Source organism: Wasmannia auropunctata, unplaced genomic scaffold, assembly GCF_000956235.1.
Source record: "Wasmannia auropunctata unplaced genomic scaffold, wasmannia.A_1.0 LD336083.1, whole genome shotgun sequence".
Taxonomy (NCBI): Eukaryota; Metazoa; Arthropoda; class Insecta; order Hymenoptera; family Formicidae; genus Wasmannia; species Wasmannia auropunctata.
This window is the reverse complement of record NW_012026807.1, coordinates 857,608-873,958: the sequence shown is the minus strand read 5'-3', so window position 1 is coordinate 873,958 and position 16,351 is coordinate 857,608. Positions and strand designations below refer to the sequence as shown.

Below are 16,351 nucleotides of genomic sequence, written 5' to 3'. Positions count from 1 at the left end.
TTCACGTCGCGCTCTTCACCTTCGACTCTCTCGCGGATTCTAACCCGCGGTGGGACGCTTGATCGGCCGGCCGCCGCCGCCGCCGCCGCCGCCGGTAGTCGCAATTATAGAGTATGACTGTACATATTCGTTCGGTAATTTGTTATCGTTGGATAAACACATCGAAGGGGGGCGACGAGAGGTCGATGGAGTTCGGCGCGCGGCATGGCACGCCGGTATACGCGTCCCGCGCTCGTACGATCGCGATTCCGAATTGTAATCCCGTAACGACGGCACGCTACTCCGCCCTCTCCTCTTTGTACACACCTTCCTTATTGTCCAGGTGCTCCGGAACATCCCGCGATGTATATGTTTTCGGAGCGGGCCGTCTTGCATTCGTGCATGCTTATCGATAAAAAGTGCCCCCGCAGGACCGTAGTTGGCGATTATTATCTTTTTCCATAATTATTTAATATTTTTTAATTGTTATTTAATTATTTCATGCTTTATCAAATTGAAATTACATAAATGTAAATTCGGATAAATTCTGAGCCTTCGAAAAAGTCTTAAAGATATATTTTCTTAAAATTAATCCCTACCATACTAGGTAGGGATTAATAGCAACCTACCGAACATAGAATTTTACGCGAATGAGCGTTGTATCTTTTGTTTACACGACGTCTTTCTAGGTTTTTAAGCATTCCATAGAGGACAAGCTCTCCTTTGAGCGTGAACGAGCCCTCCAGTGGTCCGCTCCTGAACGTCGGCCGCGGGGGAGAGGAGACGGCGTGTCTCGTGAATAGAGAGATATCTCCTCCTGGCAACAGGCGGTAACGTCTAAATTAAATGTTTCTGGATCGACGAGCCGCGGATTCAACGTGTCATGCGCCGCTCTTAATCTGGATTTAACGGCGAGGTCTCCGGCGCGAGGGCGAGAGGGCTCGGGAGGAGGAGGGGGAGGGCCACCTTGCGGTGCCTGGGCTGCTTCAATAGAGCTTAATTGGCGAATACCCTCACGGTTTATAGAGACGGCATAGAAGGAAGGAGCGAGGGAGATGGAGTGAGGCAGGTAGAAAGGTGAGGAGCGAGAAAAGAGAGACGTGTGAAGGCCTCTAGATCCTCGTCTCATCCTTCCTCACGTAGCCGCGCGTCTCGTTTCTCCTCCTCCACCATTTCCTTCTCCTCTCCTCCACCCGCGGCGGACGAGGGCGAGAATGACTTCGCCGACTCACTCGTGTATTTTGCGTATTCACTATATAATAATAATGATAACGACAATAATGACGATAATAATATCGCTCCGAGAGATTCGGATCAGCGGCGTTAACCGGGCCTTCGTACGTTTCGATGAAAAGGTATCTCGCGCAACTAGCAGTTAACTTAAGGATACGCCGCTAATATGAAATTCATTAATTAGGCTCGATGTCCTGGAATTAATCTCTATCCGATAAAGGCGATGAAACAATATTAAATTTCAACACAAGTATAAATTATGTTCTTTATTTCTATGCGATTTCGCATAAATAAAGAAATTTCTGTCTCAGAAACATAGCGACTTAGTTTATCTAATTGACAACATAGAACGTCGCAAAACTTTCAAAGATAAAAAATTAACGATTTTTACTAGAAGTTTTCACCTTCTAATGATTATTTGTAGGATTATTTAACCTCATGCTTTCTGTACACAAGAACAGCACTTCTCTCTTTCTTGCTCTAAATACCGTATCTCTTCCCCCCTCTCTGCCTCTTCCGCGCGTTCCCCTGTTCAGTGCACAAAACCAGACTCATTTCCCGCTCCTTCCTCCCGCTTGTAAGACCAGCGAGACCGAAGAAGGCACGGCGATGCGTAAAAGGTCAGTTCGCGCACCGTGTGTGAACCAGATACCTCCCGGCGAGAGCCATCGTAATAAATTATGGTTTTCATGGCCTCGCACTTATCTCGGGAGAGCCAGTCTTTCCTGGGCTACTTGCACGAGAGTATAACGTCTCGACAATAACCGCATCGGGTGGTCTCTCTCGACGAGCCGATAAGTAATTCGCAGACACTTCTAATTCATGCACTGCATAAAATCAGCGCACTGTAACGTATGTATAACAAGCAGCGTAACCATGATACGAGAAAAAGAAGAAAAGGAAAAATAGGAAATTTATTTGTTAAATGAGAAACGGTCCAGATTTCCTCGATCGAGACGGTTTTGAGGACCGACGCGTATCTCGTTCTCGTCCCATTCGATTGACAGTGCATAAAAGGGAAAAAAACTGCGTCACGTCATCTCAGAAACACGACAGTGACAATTATTCGTAGCCATCCAATGACCACATATACGTTAATCGATTGATGCCAGGCGTCTCCGAATGAGGGCGTACGTAACTCGCTGAGCAAATCCGCGAGAAACGCGGCCGATGATCATTCAGACGGCCTAATAAAAACACTTCCGCGATGAAATTGGCATGCATTATGGATTGCTATTACGGAGACCTGGCCATAGGTTTGCGTATAATTCCACTCATTACGCAATCGAATCGCAATTATTTATATTCGACGAAGAGAAACAAGTTAACGAAACATTGCGCGATGTGATTGCAAATACATTAGATTCATGCAGATCTTTTTTTTTACATTTGACGTTGAAGTACAAAATTTTCTCAGAAATACAAGCTAAAATATACGAATTTTGAACCTTTGAAATAATTGAGACAGATATATATTTTTTACATACACGTGTTTGGAATGAAATTGAATAATTATATTCTGTGTCTTACGCATTTTCGTAAGCATATGTTACGGGTAACTGAAATTGATTACCGCGTTAGATAACGTTGATAACGTTAAGGCAGAGATAGGAGCTATACGCGCTCATCATTGATCGATTTCTCGAAATTATCTGGGAGCCGAAGGTTGAAGGGTTAAAATACATCCGCGTGCGCATACTCATCTACTGAATATATTACATGTGCTCATCTATAACTCTGTGATCAAATTCACATGTCGTACACCGCGGGCGGTAACAGCACCTGTCTCCCGTGGAATGCAAAGCTAATTGAGCGGAGTGTCTCGACCTGACCTGGCCATTCGAAAGAAAAAGAAAAAGAAAAGAAAAGAATTCATCGCGATTTTATAATATCGTCGCGCTAGTAGTTGCCTGAGAGAAGACGGAGGCAATTTGTCAAATCGGCGACTTGCTCGCTATCGTCTGCGCGCAATCACGTGAGACGCGGCGTTATCTGTCTCTCCCGGACAAGTCGCTTCCGCGAGATTTATGCCATTTACCTTCGATTGCCAATAAGGGCCCAGCGATTACATTTTGCATCTTGTGCATTCTTCATTCGTTTAACTTCTATCATACCGACGTGTTAACTTCTATCATACGTATTCATTGTAATTACGAGATCGGCAAGAAACAGATCAATCTCTTTTCTTCTTCATCTCGCGCCGCGCCGGGCGGCGACGGTGATCTCGCGAAGGGAGAGACGGCAAAGGGAGCATCGACTCGGTATCGGCTGAAAAACACAATAATCACGCCAGCGATTTCGAACCCCCACGGCAGAGCCTTGGCCGTCGGCGGCGCGGAAAATGAAGTAGTTTTCTTCCCTGACAACAACGATCGTGCGACTGCCCGGAGCGTTTCGCGGCGGTAACAGCCGCTACCGCTGCAGCCGCAGCGAGAGCAACGGCGGCGGCGGCGGCAGCGGCGGCGGCGGCGGCGGCGGCAGCAGCAGCAGCAGCAGCAGCTTCCTTTCGTCGTGCAGGAGGGATCGAGCAGTGCATTACCCGTTAGACATGGCCCCTGCGCTGATATATTGACTTGGACAAAAAAGCGACGGTTCTTCTGCTCCCTGGCACCGCGGTCGCCGCCGCCGCCGCAAAGTCGCTCCTCTCCCCTTCTGTCCTCCTCCGCCTGTTTCTCCTCAGAGTTGCAACCCCTTCCAACACGGGTGCCCCTACCCCGCGACCGTCGACTGTGTTGGTCTCGCTTTATCGAGTGCCGCGGGAGCGCGGATGCACCGACTCGATGCACTCTGGCGCGTTCGCCTCGTGATAGACGAGGAGGAGAGATCTAACGTCTAATGGAGTTTTCTGTACGGCACGTATGCGCCGGGCACAGGCGCGCGCAAAAAAAAATATGATTCCGCGACGTAGATCATACCTACGACGGTTCGTTTACTCTCCTCCATTATGCGATTTATTCCTTCCGCCTGCGCCTCCGCGTGCGCGATCGCCTGAGTAATTGCCCGCGCGCGTTCGCGGACCTCGTTTCATAAATGGAGACAAGGTAGGACGGTCATATTAGCGATTGGAGTGCGATTCTCCAATTGTGTCGTGCAGATTCCCAAGATTGTCCAAATGTGAGAGTCTCATGCGATTATTTTTGTGCATACTGATTTAACGGACCAAGAATATATAATTATGTTACATTCTGCGAACAACACTTTTTTTTTGGTATTGCTAAACGTTAAAAATTTATTAAGAAAATGATACACGTTACCGAAGATACGATTATTTTTTTTTTTTTGAGTCATCGTCTTTCGTTAGGGTAATATAGCGATCACAGCGAAATTGCCATTCTACATCTTTGCTATACATTATCCCATCGCGGCGTGCAGAAAATCGCGTTCGCCGTCTCTCGTTACGGCCGAGTGAAAAATCGGGAAATCGTTCCGATCGTGCAATAAATCGCGTCCAAGCAGCTGCCGACGATCATTTTCTGAGGGAACACGGGAGGCGAGCAGGGAAAAACAAAGTCGCGAAGGCAACGCGGAAGGAGGCCGCCGATCCGCGCCGGTGGGGGCGGGCGGTCGGGGAGGGTGGCGGGAAGGGTATGTAGGGGAGCAAGAAATATAATCGCGCGCGCGGCGAGTACGGCAGCGGTAGACCACTGGCATGGGGGACGAGGAACCTATTATAGCAGCAGCGAGAGTAAAAGAGTCTGGACAGGTGAGATAATCAACCTGCGGCCATAGCTCCGAGCGGCCTCGTAGTAATCACTATTCGCGCGCGCGGTGTGTCTTTTAATGCTCCTGCGCAACTTGCCGTCGCTGCTGCTGCTGTTGCTGCCACTGTCGCTTCGACGAGAGAGTACGTTATCCTTGTAGCGGCATCCTGCGTCCGAGCGAGCCGTCGCAGCGCGTCTACGCGTTGCGGTTTTCGGTCGCGTGGAACACGGAGTCGTCCTTCGCCGCGCCGTGAATTGATTTCGTCAAATTGGATTTGTTTAGTACGGAGTGGGTAAATGTTAATGCTGGTCGAAAGAGAATCGGATAAAAAAATGAATAATTTTAAAGCGTATATGAGAAGTTGTTGAAACATTTCTAGCATGTTATTTATGTTGTTTACGTTATATTATTGCAGCAGTCGGCTATTTTGAAAGAATGCTAATAAGCAAGATATTTTAAAATATAATAACACTTAGGAGAATTTTTAAAACAAAATAATAAAAGTATATATATGTATATGTATTTATTTTCTTTATAAGTATATATAGGATAGATAAGTATATGCTTCTAAATATGTATGGGATAATGAATAAATAGAGAGGGAAAGTGGAAAAAAGCATCTGCCATCATTTGCCGTTGATTTCCGATACTTCGCGCATCCAGCTTGAAAAACAACGGCGCGTAACCCACTGACATTACGGGAAAATCCACTGCCATTACAATCGCGGCGAGGCGATCAAGCCCGCAACGCAAGTCTTTTTTTTTTCATTACCGCATTAGCGGCGAGGACAATGGTCGCCGGGTTTTCTCACGTATTTCCACACGACGGGTCATTATTTCTTTCCGAGGTGCACTTTATCCACTTGTGATATATGACGGGGCTTCGGCTTGCCTCCTCGCGACGCGCGAGAGCCGCGGAGTAGACGAGAAAGATCAGACCTCCGTCGTCGACGACGTCGCGGTTGGGGATGCGTCCCATCAGCCCCGTGCACCCAATATTTTATTAGACATGGCGCGCGCAGGCAACAATACGCCACACCGTGGGGGCCAGCGCAGTATTGTGCGAGCGCGGTGTGGTCCGCTCGATGTCTGATTTACCGCTCGCCTAATTTGTAGGCGGCCGCCATTAAGCAATCCATAAACGCACATGTGTAAAACACTCTGCCGAGCGGACGGATATGCCGCCGCCGCCGTCGCCGCCGCCGTTGCGCCGGACGAACAAACGGACGACGAACGGACATACGGATGAGCGAATGGACGGACAAACGGACGAGCGAACCGACTGCGCACGATTTATTCATATTCAAATGCGTGGCTCTTTACGATCGCGCGAACGAAAGCGAGAACGCGCTCGCGCATCTCGGTTTGGAGTTTACAGCGCGCGGGGTTAAGGCGCGGCGCGGCGTGCTTCGCCGTTGATTTGTTCGTTATTCTACGCCGTACGAAACGATTGTTCCTTTTGCATACACGGCGTTTCTAGGCTTTTCGCACAGCGCGAGGTCTCTCACATTTGTCGGCGTTTCTATTAACGAGCGACGCGATTCAAACGTGTCTCAGAAGAGTTCTACACGCATTCTCGTACGTGTAAAATATAATACGTGTCAGTTTGTACATTGTGTATGCGTGCCTCAGCGGATTAATTAAAATATAAAACAATATTTGTTTTATATTGATTTTAGAGTACAATTTGCTGAATTTACTTTCAGTTCAATGTACCTGCTCGCATACTGCAATTTCATCGACATTAAACGGTCGCGGTATTAATGATTGGTAAACAGAGAAAAATTTAACGGATGTTTTACAACGTATCGATTTATTATCGATTGTTTTGATAATGTCTTCAATAATCATTAACGATTCATTAAACTTTAACGAGCTACTAACCGCTTCTCGCGATGCAGGTTAATGGCACAATCGATATGAATCATTTCTTGAATCATTCAATTTATTGGCTTAATCAATTCGTTATTAATTGATTTGATACCATACTCGCTAATCGTTAACGGCTCGTTAATCTTAAACGACCCAATGTTCGCATCTTGTCAACGGAATATAAATTTCTTCTTGCTCTTCGTCTTGCAGTTTACTCAAGGATCTATGAGTACTTAAAATTACTTAATTTAATAGCATAATCAAAGTATTTTAATGAATATTCAAATATTCCTAAGACGATCACGCGTAGATTACAACGGTAGACCAACTTCGTGGATTTCCATTATTGATCTTCGTGTTATTTCTTCGCGAACATATCGAATAGCCGGCCTTTAATGGTTTAAAACTCGAAAAGAACAAAGCGATAGCGGGAAGCATTCCCGCAGCAGCTTCCGCGTCGAGCGGCACCGCTCGCCTGGGCGTTAAAGTCTCCGCGCGGTTGAACCAGCGACCTCAACGCACTCCGCGACTCGAGACAATGCCGAACGTCGTTCGGGTTCTCTTCGCTTTCTGGAGTCCCCCCCCCCTCCCCCCCCTTCGTGTTGCGCCTTCGTATACGCCTGTTCCATTCATCGCGGAATTCCAGTCGGCGATTGCGACCGCCATCGATGGTTTTCCGGAGTAGATACGTGCCCAACGTTGCCGGCCGCAGTTACACCGGACGCTACCTGCGCCGAGAATGGCCCATAAACACCATTACGGCTAGCGGGGGCAACTTATAGCGCACTTTACCGGACTTATGACGCGGCCACGCTTGAATTAGGTACTCGTTACCAGTATTACGTTTCAACCACCTCGTTTCAGGCACGCGGTGCCTTCGTCGGGCACTCCGGCGCGTTAAATGCAACCCCTTCGCGCGTGAAATCTCGCGCGTGAATCGTGCATGGGAAATGGGAGAGAAGATCGTCGCTTTTTGTTTTTGATGGCAACTGATTATCGCGAAACATTTGATGTATTGAAATTTCGTGAATAATAACTCATAATTTCTATCTTATACGCTCCATTGGATTTTATTGAATCTTGATCTTATTGGAAGTAGGATGTACTTTAGAAAGTCTAGAGATTAATAAATCCAATCATTATACATACAAAAACCATTTATTGTGTATAAAGTGTACGCATGTACGGATTCTGCCAAGCAGACTGAAGACAGGTTTGAATAATTATCGGTATAATTCAAAGTTAATTATTATATCGATAACTTGATATACACGCGCGCGCGCGCGCGCGCTGGAAGGAAGTTCAGATATTATCGGCCCGTGACCTCGTGGCACTTTAAGGAATCGATGTAGCGAGGCAAGAATTGCACGGCAAGACTGAGAGATGTAGCGAGGCCGCTCATGGGCAACGCGAGGCGATAGCCCGATAATTTTAATAGCATTCTCAATTAATTACGGACAAGCAGAGCGACGGGGTCACGAAACACGTCGACCTCGTATCCGAGGATACGCATTGGAAATTGGGATGACGAAACGGTTTGCAATATAATGAATCTTCGATGATCCGTTCATGCCCGTTTTAAAATCGTAATACGTGAGTAAAATAATTGAGTGACGTATAGTATTCCATTTATATTTTGTTCCTCCTCCACCTCCTCTTGACGTCGTCCTTTTCATATTCCACCTCGATACATCAAAATTGACTCTCGAGTTGCTCAATATCGACAGATCGGCGTGCTTCTCTAATAATTTCTACTGCATGTTAGTCTCTTCCGTTCGATTTTGCAATTAGTCTGCAATTGCCGCTGCGCCAGAACTCGCGTCACTTCTCTTCGCTCTGTCGTCCTCCGTCGCGTCCGCAGAAGAGCTTCGAACTTCTCTCTGTGTAAATGCCGCCGTCGCGGTGAGATCGCTTATGCGACTAGACGGGACGACTTTAAGTCTTATAGCTCCACCGAGAGTGCCTCGATACCGTGGACTAGTCGCAGACCCGGCGGACGGTCTGCAACGCGCGCGCGCGTAACGCGACGTGGCTTATTGCCAATGCATTTTAAGTAGTCTACTATACGGTACCTCTTTCTTTCTCCTTCTCTCTTTCTCTCTCTGTCGTTCCCCGAGAGTGCATTGTGCACCTGTGTACCCGCCGCGACATTGCATTGGACGTGTTTTATCTTCGCTTACAGCGAGCGCGTATACACGCGTGCGTGCTCGCACGAAGGAGCGTGTACACGTGCAGGCCGCCGAGCGCGTCGCTGAGCGGTCGCCGCGAGGCCACTATTGCGGTTTGCGCAAGGGAAGCAGGACCTCCGAACCCGTTCCAGCGCCGTATCGCGATCCACGAGCGACGATCGTGAAGCCGTCGACGAGACCTACGAAAGTGGTGAACGGCGATGGAACACGGAGGAAAAGCACGAGGCAGCGCGCTGACGATGTGCAAATCGCCTCGTTGATTGAGTCATTTCGCGGGCGATCATTCTCGCGGATATCGTGCGGCGGAATCTCTGACTTTGAGAACGCATTGTATGGTAACCAATGTAGAATAACTGTACCGTACCATTTTTTTTTTTGGCGACATTTATTTTCGTCGCGGAAACAGTTCATTGACCTCGTATATTTAAGAAGTATACGTACATTTTGATATTTATAAGAAACACGACCAAAACAGTTACATCTTTAATTATAATACCTGTTGAATGTTATTAAACAATTTTTATAATTCTTTATATTTATTTTAATTTGGTTTTGTAATAACTACTCTGTTTTTTTTTATCTGAAAAATATATTTTTTTGGTAAAAGAGACGTTACATCACGCACAAAGAGAATGACATTTTGATTAAGAGCACTCTTTCCGAGATACATATATGTATATACATATATATATCTCGTGACTGCATCTAAGAATTGATACTATGGCAAGGCTTCTAATACGTGACGCAACGAGACCGTTCTCCGAGCAGCGAGAGCGCGTTTTATTCACGTCGCCATAGGAATCCGCGCTACCGGGGGGTCGTGAGCTCATATTTCTCGAGCATTATGTCTCGACAGCGTGTACGCGCTCTCGTGTGTCGGGCGTAAGTAGGTAAATACCTCGACTACCGGGCAACGTAAAGGCAAGGAGGATCGCGAGCACACAGCCGACTCGACTCGGGCGCATCGGGCCGACACACAAAAGACGTCGGCCGGGCCCCTAAAGCACGCTGGAAATTGTCAGAACATAAACGCTCCCACTGTGAGGACCACAATGATCGCCGCACGACTTCCGTAACTCCTTCGTATCGCCACCGATGCCGCGTGTTCGCTATTTATATGGGCTTTCGGATGCCATTGTGAGTGCCCTCGGTGCTTAATCATTGCGTTTATCAAATTTCTATCGCGCGCAGATGGACACGTTGGAGATTTTTCTCGAAGTTGATCTAAAATCCGTAGGTCTTTCTGGAATGCCTCGTGAGTTCTTATAAGATAAGTTGCTTTATCTTTATTATCCAATACATTTCTCTTAGCAATATCGGATCTAATTATCATTTTGTGTATAGCGAACGTCAGAATATACTTTGTTGCATAACGGTTCATCTCATAATTCATAGATCCGTGTAACTATCAGAAAAATTTCACAACAGCAGATTTACATGCGCGAAAGGACAGTAAGATGTCACGAGGCTCACGACGATGAATTTCTCATTCTTCCTCGTTCAATCCGATAAATCATTCGTCTTATTAGAGACTTTTCGATGCGAGAACTGCACGCGGGACTTTATTTATTCATTTGCCTCACGTTGGTGTTAGACAGTTCCTTCTCTCGTTTCGTCGTCCGTTGGGTGGTGACGGATCGCGGCGATAGAGCGAGCGTACGCCAATAAACAAGATTTCGAACGGCGAGAAATGGCCCGACGTTGGAAAGGGCTCGGCTCGGCGCGGCGCGGCGCGGCGTGGCGCTGCGCCGACGGGGTTCAGGGTCGGTGACGGTAATTGAGAATGTCGAATGCGAATCTCAATCAGTGTCGCGCGCGCCGTGATTTATTTATCAATTAAAAACCATCCACCTTTGGGCCGCGCGCGGGTCGCGCGTTCTCCTCCCCGTCCCGCGATCATCGCTCGCTCCCTCGCCCGCTCGCTCGCCCGCTACAACACGGACCCGCATCAGCAGGAAGCCAGTTGTTAAAATGGCACGTGAATTTTACGACTCGCGCGTATAGCGCTATAAAATAATCGTAATCTTTGGATAATGCGCGCTTATGCATTGCCGACCGGCAGCCGGCACGCCATGTTCGGCCCGCGGACCGGGATCGTCGCGCCGTCAATGTTAGCGGCCCAACCACTGACAAAGTAACGCGCGCGTACCCTCGCGCGCGCGCGCACGCGAGCGCCGAAGAAATCTGATGTAAAAGGCAAACGCGATCCGCATATTCACCATAAACGCCTTATTACGACCCGCGCGTCACGTCGCCCCGGAGACGCGCGAGACTCGCGCGTATGTCAACGTAAATAAGTTGACGTGTGAGATAGATGCCCCGCGCGAACGGCGCTTTTGCCGGCGCGTTCAGGCGCGTCGTCCCGGCTTGAGAGCAAGCGAGCTCGCCGCTAATCACCGAGATCATTAATAATCGGTAATTGCGCGAATCAATTGAGAAAAATTAAGACCGATTTGCGCGGCCGGTCGACTGGACATCTTGCCAGCGAGCGTGTAGTGACCCGTCCCGTATCTTCGATTTATCGGGGCGTCATTGATCGAGCTCCGATGCGCGTCATCTCATAAAGGCACTTAATTAACTTTCGTCTTTAATTGGTATACGAAGTGAAAAGCAGAAACAGAGAGGAAAAACAAAGGGAGAGAGCAGAAGTGCAAGTCTTCAGATTGAAAATGTTCCTTCCTGTCTCTCGCAACCTTTTATTAAGGTTCTACGCGTAGAAATAGTTAAATAAATATTGGATAATATTTTTTTGCGTACAATATAACGATAACATAGAGATGATTTTAAATATTTGCGATTAATAAATCTTATACTTTCGGAAGAACGAAAGAAAATTATTTATTGTCGTTTTTGTTGCTTCCTTTTTTTAGGAGAAACCACAGTGTAACCTGGATCTAGGATGTCCTGAGGACGAGCCTGTGATAATTTGCAGTAAGGTAAGAAAGCCCTATCCGCGCGGCGCGGCGGTATCATTGCGACGCTAATAATCGACATAATACCCTACCGTTTCCCTACAATTAGATACGTGATATACGCATACATAAATGTAATACGTTCCCCATGCGCGCGGGGACGTTATCCTTTATGACTCGACGGGTAAATCCATAAAACGGCGCACAGAAAGTCAGGTTTATCCTATTCTCCAGTTAACGCGTATACGGCGGTGTCAACTGGGAAACAGAAGATACGACGAGGTCAGGGAGTAACGGCCGCTTACATTTGCACGGTGCACGTAACGTTCCCCTGTTAAAGAGTGTTCTGCCACGACCCCCCAGGTGCACGTCGATTTCTGAAAGTCCGCTTAATTTCCCAGGAAGGAATTCTTGGATGCGGCAAACGCGCAAACGCGAAATGGCCGGCCGAAGTACCGCGGCCGGCCGGCCGGTCGGGGCATAAGCGCGGCGACACGATGGGTTTATCGGAAAAAAAATTTACGAGATAAAAACCGTCATCCGTTATCGGACCGTTAAAGCAAAAGGAGGAGACGAGGAGTGTTTTCCTCTAATGACGCGCGACGGCCGGCGTTAAAACGAAAATGCCGCGACGTATGGCGATATGTCGCGAGTTGGATGTCGACGATAAGCTAAGAACGAAATCCGCTTTAAAACTTTATCGCTTCCATCTAGAAGAATATCTAGCCAGTTTCCGAAAGTGCCATCAATAATAAACGCGAGTCTCTTCGGAAAACAGAAATGATGTTAGAATTATTCTCATATTACCGATCCATAATTATTTATCTTTTAAAAACTCATTTAATGATAAAATATTATTTAAAGATAAAATCTAATGTTCAATAACAATAAATATCGAGGTTTGCGATGCAGCAATTATACAGGATCTATATACGAATGTAATATACGAAAGAGCTACACACATAAAGCAACTTGAATCGATTACAGACCTATAGGGGAGAAGTCGGTGAGAAGATGTAAGGGAAATAGTCGTAAAAGTATTTACATCTGCGCCGCGAATACGTCGGATGCGCTGAGGAGCTCGAAGGTTTAAGAAGCCCCGAGACTCATCGGGATGCCGAGGCGGACCCCGATACATGTAGCAAAGGTCGGGCCAGCACTAAACGCCAGACAATGCCAGTCGGCACCCTTTATACTCCTCTCTCGATCGGGCAACGCAAGGATCGACAACGGAGCCGACGTGAGATTCCGCGAGCCTCCGTTCAAAATCAGACGTTTATCTCGCGCCCCGATGAAAGATATTCGCGTAAAGTGGATCGGGCAGATCCGCTAATCGGGAGAACGTTTTTCTTTTCCTCGTGATTCCGCCTGCCGAAGCAGGCGTAGGAAGCGTCGCGCCATGCCGCCCGCAATCTCTCGCACGAATCGCGAAATACCGCGCTAACAAACGCCCGCTGACCGCTCGTGAAACTAACGGAGTAACTAATTACTGTCTGGAAGTTTATTTATGCACTGCGAAGGTTTCGCGTAACACTGTCGCGCGAATCGAAGAGTAAATTTTCCGGAGGACAAGTTGAGGATACTTAGGCCGCGCGTCTTCGCCGCGTCGCAGCCTCTTCGCTCTTAAATTCGTGGTTCTTTAAAAACTTTAGCAAGAGAGAAATGCGCTTTCCATACGATTTCCACGAAGTGCCACGCGTAAAAAGCTGGGTGTATATAACAACTTTTTCCTATTTTTTCTAAAATAAATTGATTTAACATTTCTGCGATAGAGCTAAATATTCTTGTCCTCACGTGAATGTGATTTATGATCTCTCTCATATTTACGATCACTCATATTATCTCCATAACTTTGGGAAATTATTATTCACATAATTTTCCTACGCGTTTAATTACGTTTGCCGGACTTTAAGCTTGTTAAAGCTAAAAACAAATTTGTTATTACAAATTATTATCTCCGATGTTCCTTCAAAACGCGCCTGTTAAATACGGGTATGTACGTGTATAAGTGCGCATTCTCCATCTTATAAAAAAATCGAGGACCACGCATTCCTTCGCAACGGCAAGATGAAGCATCTCCCCCTCGCGCGATTCTTTCGCTCGCATCTCGCCGCCTTACGCGCGATCGGCGCTCCTTATCCTCTTCGCCTTTCCGAAAATGTAACGAGATCTCCGTCACGCCCATCGCGCTGCGCGCGCGCGGGACCCCTTTATCTTAATATAATCCGGATCGGAAACTCACGCGAGAGCCGATGCCCGGCACTACGCGCCGCGCCGCGCCGCTTTCAAGTGCGCCGCTCGCAGTAAAATCGCGGCTCGAGCGTCCTTATCTCGGCGGATCGCGGATGACCCACGACCCCTGCTCGTCGCCTATTGGCGGTACATCGCGTGTCTCTCGCCGGTCGAGCACCTATTGTCCGCACGGAAGTCGCAGCTATCCTCGATTTTCGTCGACAGAGAGATCGATCGCGTTGTGCGATCGCCACGGCCGATTCTCTTGATGGCACTGAAGATCGTCTCGATGAGGAGAGATTGTCGAGTTAACCGTATGGTTTCGCGAAAATGAGCGTCTTCGAAAGCCGCCGATTCGACAGAGAGGGACAATAATTGATCGTCGGGAAGTCGGTATAAATCGATGGGCCTTTAGCACGAAACCCGACGAATATCCGCGGATAGATAGATATCGCTGCTCATGGTTTGACGATTCCCGGTGCGAGTGCGAGTTTTCAATCCGATCTCCCATCCGTCCCAGGAATTAACGCGCGCGCCGATCGTGCCCTCCGCCTGGTATTAATTTATGCCCCGCGATACCGTGTATAAATTACAAGAGCCGGATTCCCGCCGTCTACACGCATGTCGCTTCGTTTCACTGCGGTGAAACGCGCTCTATCCGAGCGTTACAAGATAGAAGATTGTGAACGAAATGGAGCGATGAATTTCGCGCGTCAAATTCTTCAAGCATAAAATTAATATCTTATTAGTATTACAACAATTTTATTACCAGCCATTAATTTAACAATTGCGATTCATCATCAAGTGCATTAAATTTGCAAAAAAAACTTATAATAATTTGCATAAAAATAATTACAATCACACGTTACAGCGTACACATTATTTCTGTCGCATAAAAATCGCTCACGGAAAAATATCATGGGAACATCAACCTCGCGAGATTAAGAGGACGCGGAGACGGAAGGGGAGAAATGAAATTTGCGCGAATTCGCGAGTAACTCTCTCGCGCGCGCGCGCGACTCGCTCATGCAAATCGCCGAGGACCGTTAACGGCCGGCACTAAATCTTTAACGGCCCCGGCGTGCCTCTCCCAGAGCACTAACTCATAAGTCGTGAGAGTTAGTGCTCGACGTACGCGAGCGGATTGGAGCGGAGCGGAGCGGCGAGGGGCAAAAACAAACCTCCGTTACCAAATGAACTCAAGCGCGCTCCTCGTCGACGAATTTATCGCCCTCGTTGCGACGCGCGCCAAACCTCGTAATTCATATTCGCCTCAAAATTTCTCGTTATCACCGTCGCGCACTTTCACGCTCGTAAATTTTCATCCGTGCCTTTTCGAGTAATCGCCGCGAAGCACGAGCGTAATAAATATCATTAGATACCGTTAACGATAATTGCTGATGTCCGTGGATCACGAGCGATTCGCGAGTGATATCGCGCCGATCCTACTATTGTTATTTCTCTCCGTTAGATGCATCTCCGTTCTCTTCATTGTATAAGAATAATTAGAAAGTCTATTAAGCCTATTTTTCACATGAATGGATCTTTAATTGATTTTGTTTCGTGTACAAATTTGTTTAACGAAAATTTTGTTTTCTAAATTTTTTTAATGTAAGTACATGCATATATTCTGCTTTGCAGTTTTAAGAAATTGATAACAGAGTATAAAACTCCATTAATAAACAATTCCATTTAAAATAAACAAATATATTAGTGGAAAAAAAATATCTTTTAAATATTTATATAAATCTGGTATTTAATTATTAATTAATATAGTAATTCCATTTTAGATTAGAAGGATATAAAGGGGTCAGCAGATTTTCTTTAGTTTGATTCGTTCATAAGTTCAAATTTTGGCGAAAACATCCGCATTTCATCGACGCGCCCGCTTGAAATCCCATCTTGAAATCTAGTGAAGCCCGGACGATCGACCGACGATTCGTGGGGATCGCTCGGATAACGCCATGGCGGTATAGTATGTCGGAAATTATAGGGTGTTATCCGCGTTGCACGGCGCGCGCGAGAGAGGATATGCGATTCAACGAAGATAGTGCTGTTCGACCTGCGCAGTTGGTCCGGGATATCGCAGCGAGGGAGAACGGGGCAGGGTGCGGTGCACACGTTTATAAGGTCGATTTTAATAGGGGTTTGGTTACAATTATGAGGCACTGTAATGGAGCCCGGCACTCATTACCTCGCTAAACTGGAACTAATTATTATGTTTCACGGCGC

At 47.1% G+C, this 16,351-nt stretch overlaps 1 protein-coding gene across 1 annotated transcript in view; it reads left to right on the top strand.

Annotated features, from left to right (window-relative positions):
• LOC105448605 overlaps nucleotides 1–16,351 on the top strand; it is a 211,858-nt gene that overhangs the window by 76,423 nt on the left and 119,084 nt on the right. Inside the window, exon 4 of the mRNA XM_011687276.1 lies at nucleotides 11,846–11,911. Coding sequence (XP_011685578.1) covers nucleotides 11,846–11,911 — 66 coding nt within the window. The remainder of the gene's footprint in view (nucleotides 1–11,845; nucleotides 11,912–16,351) is intronic.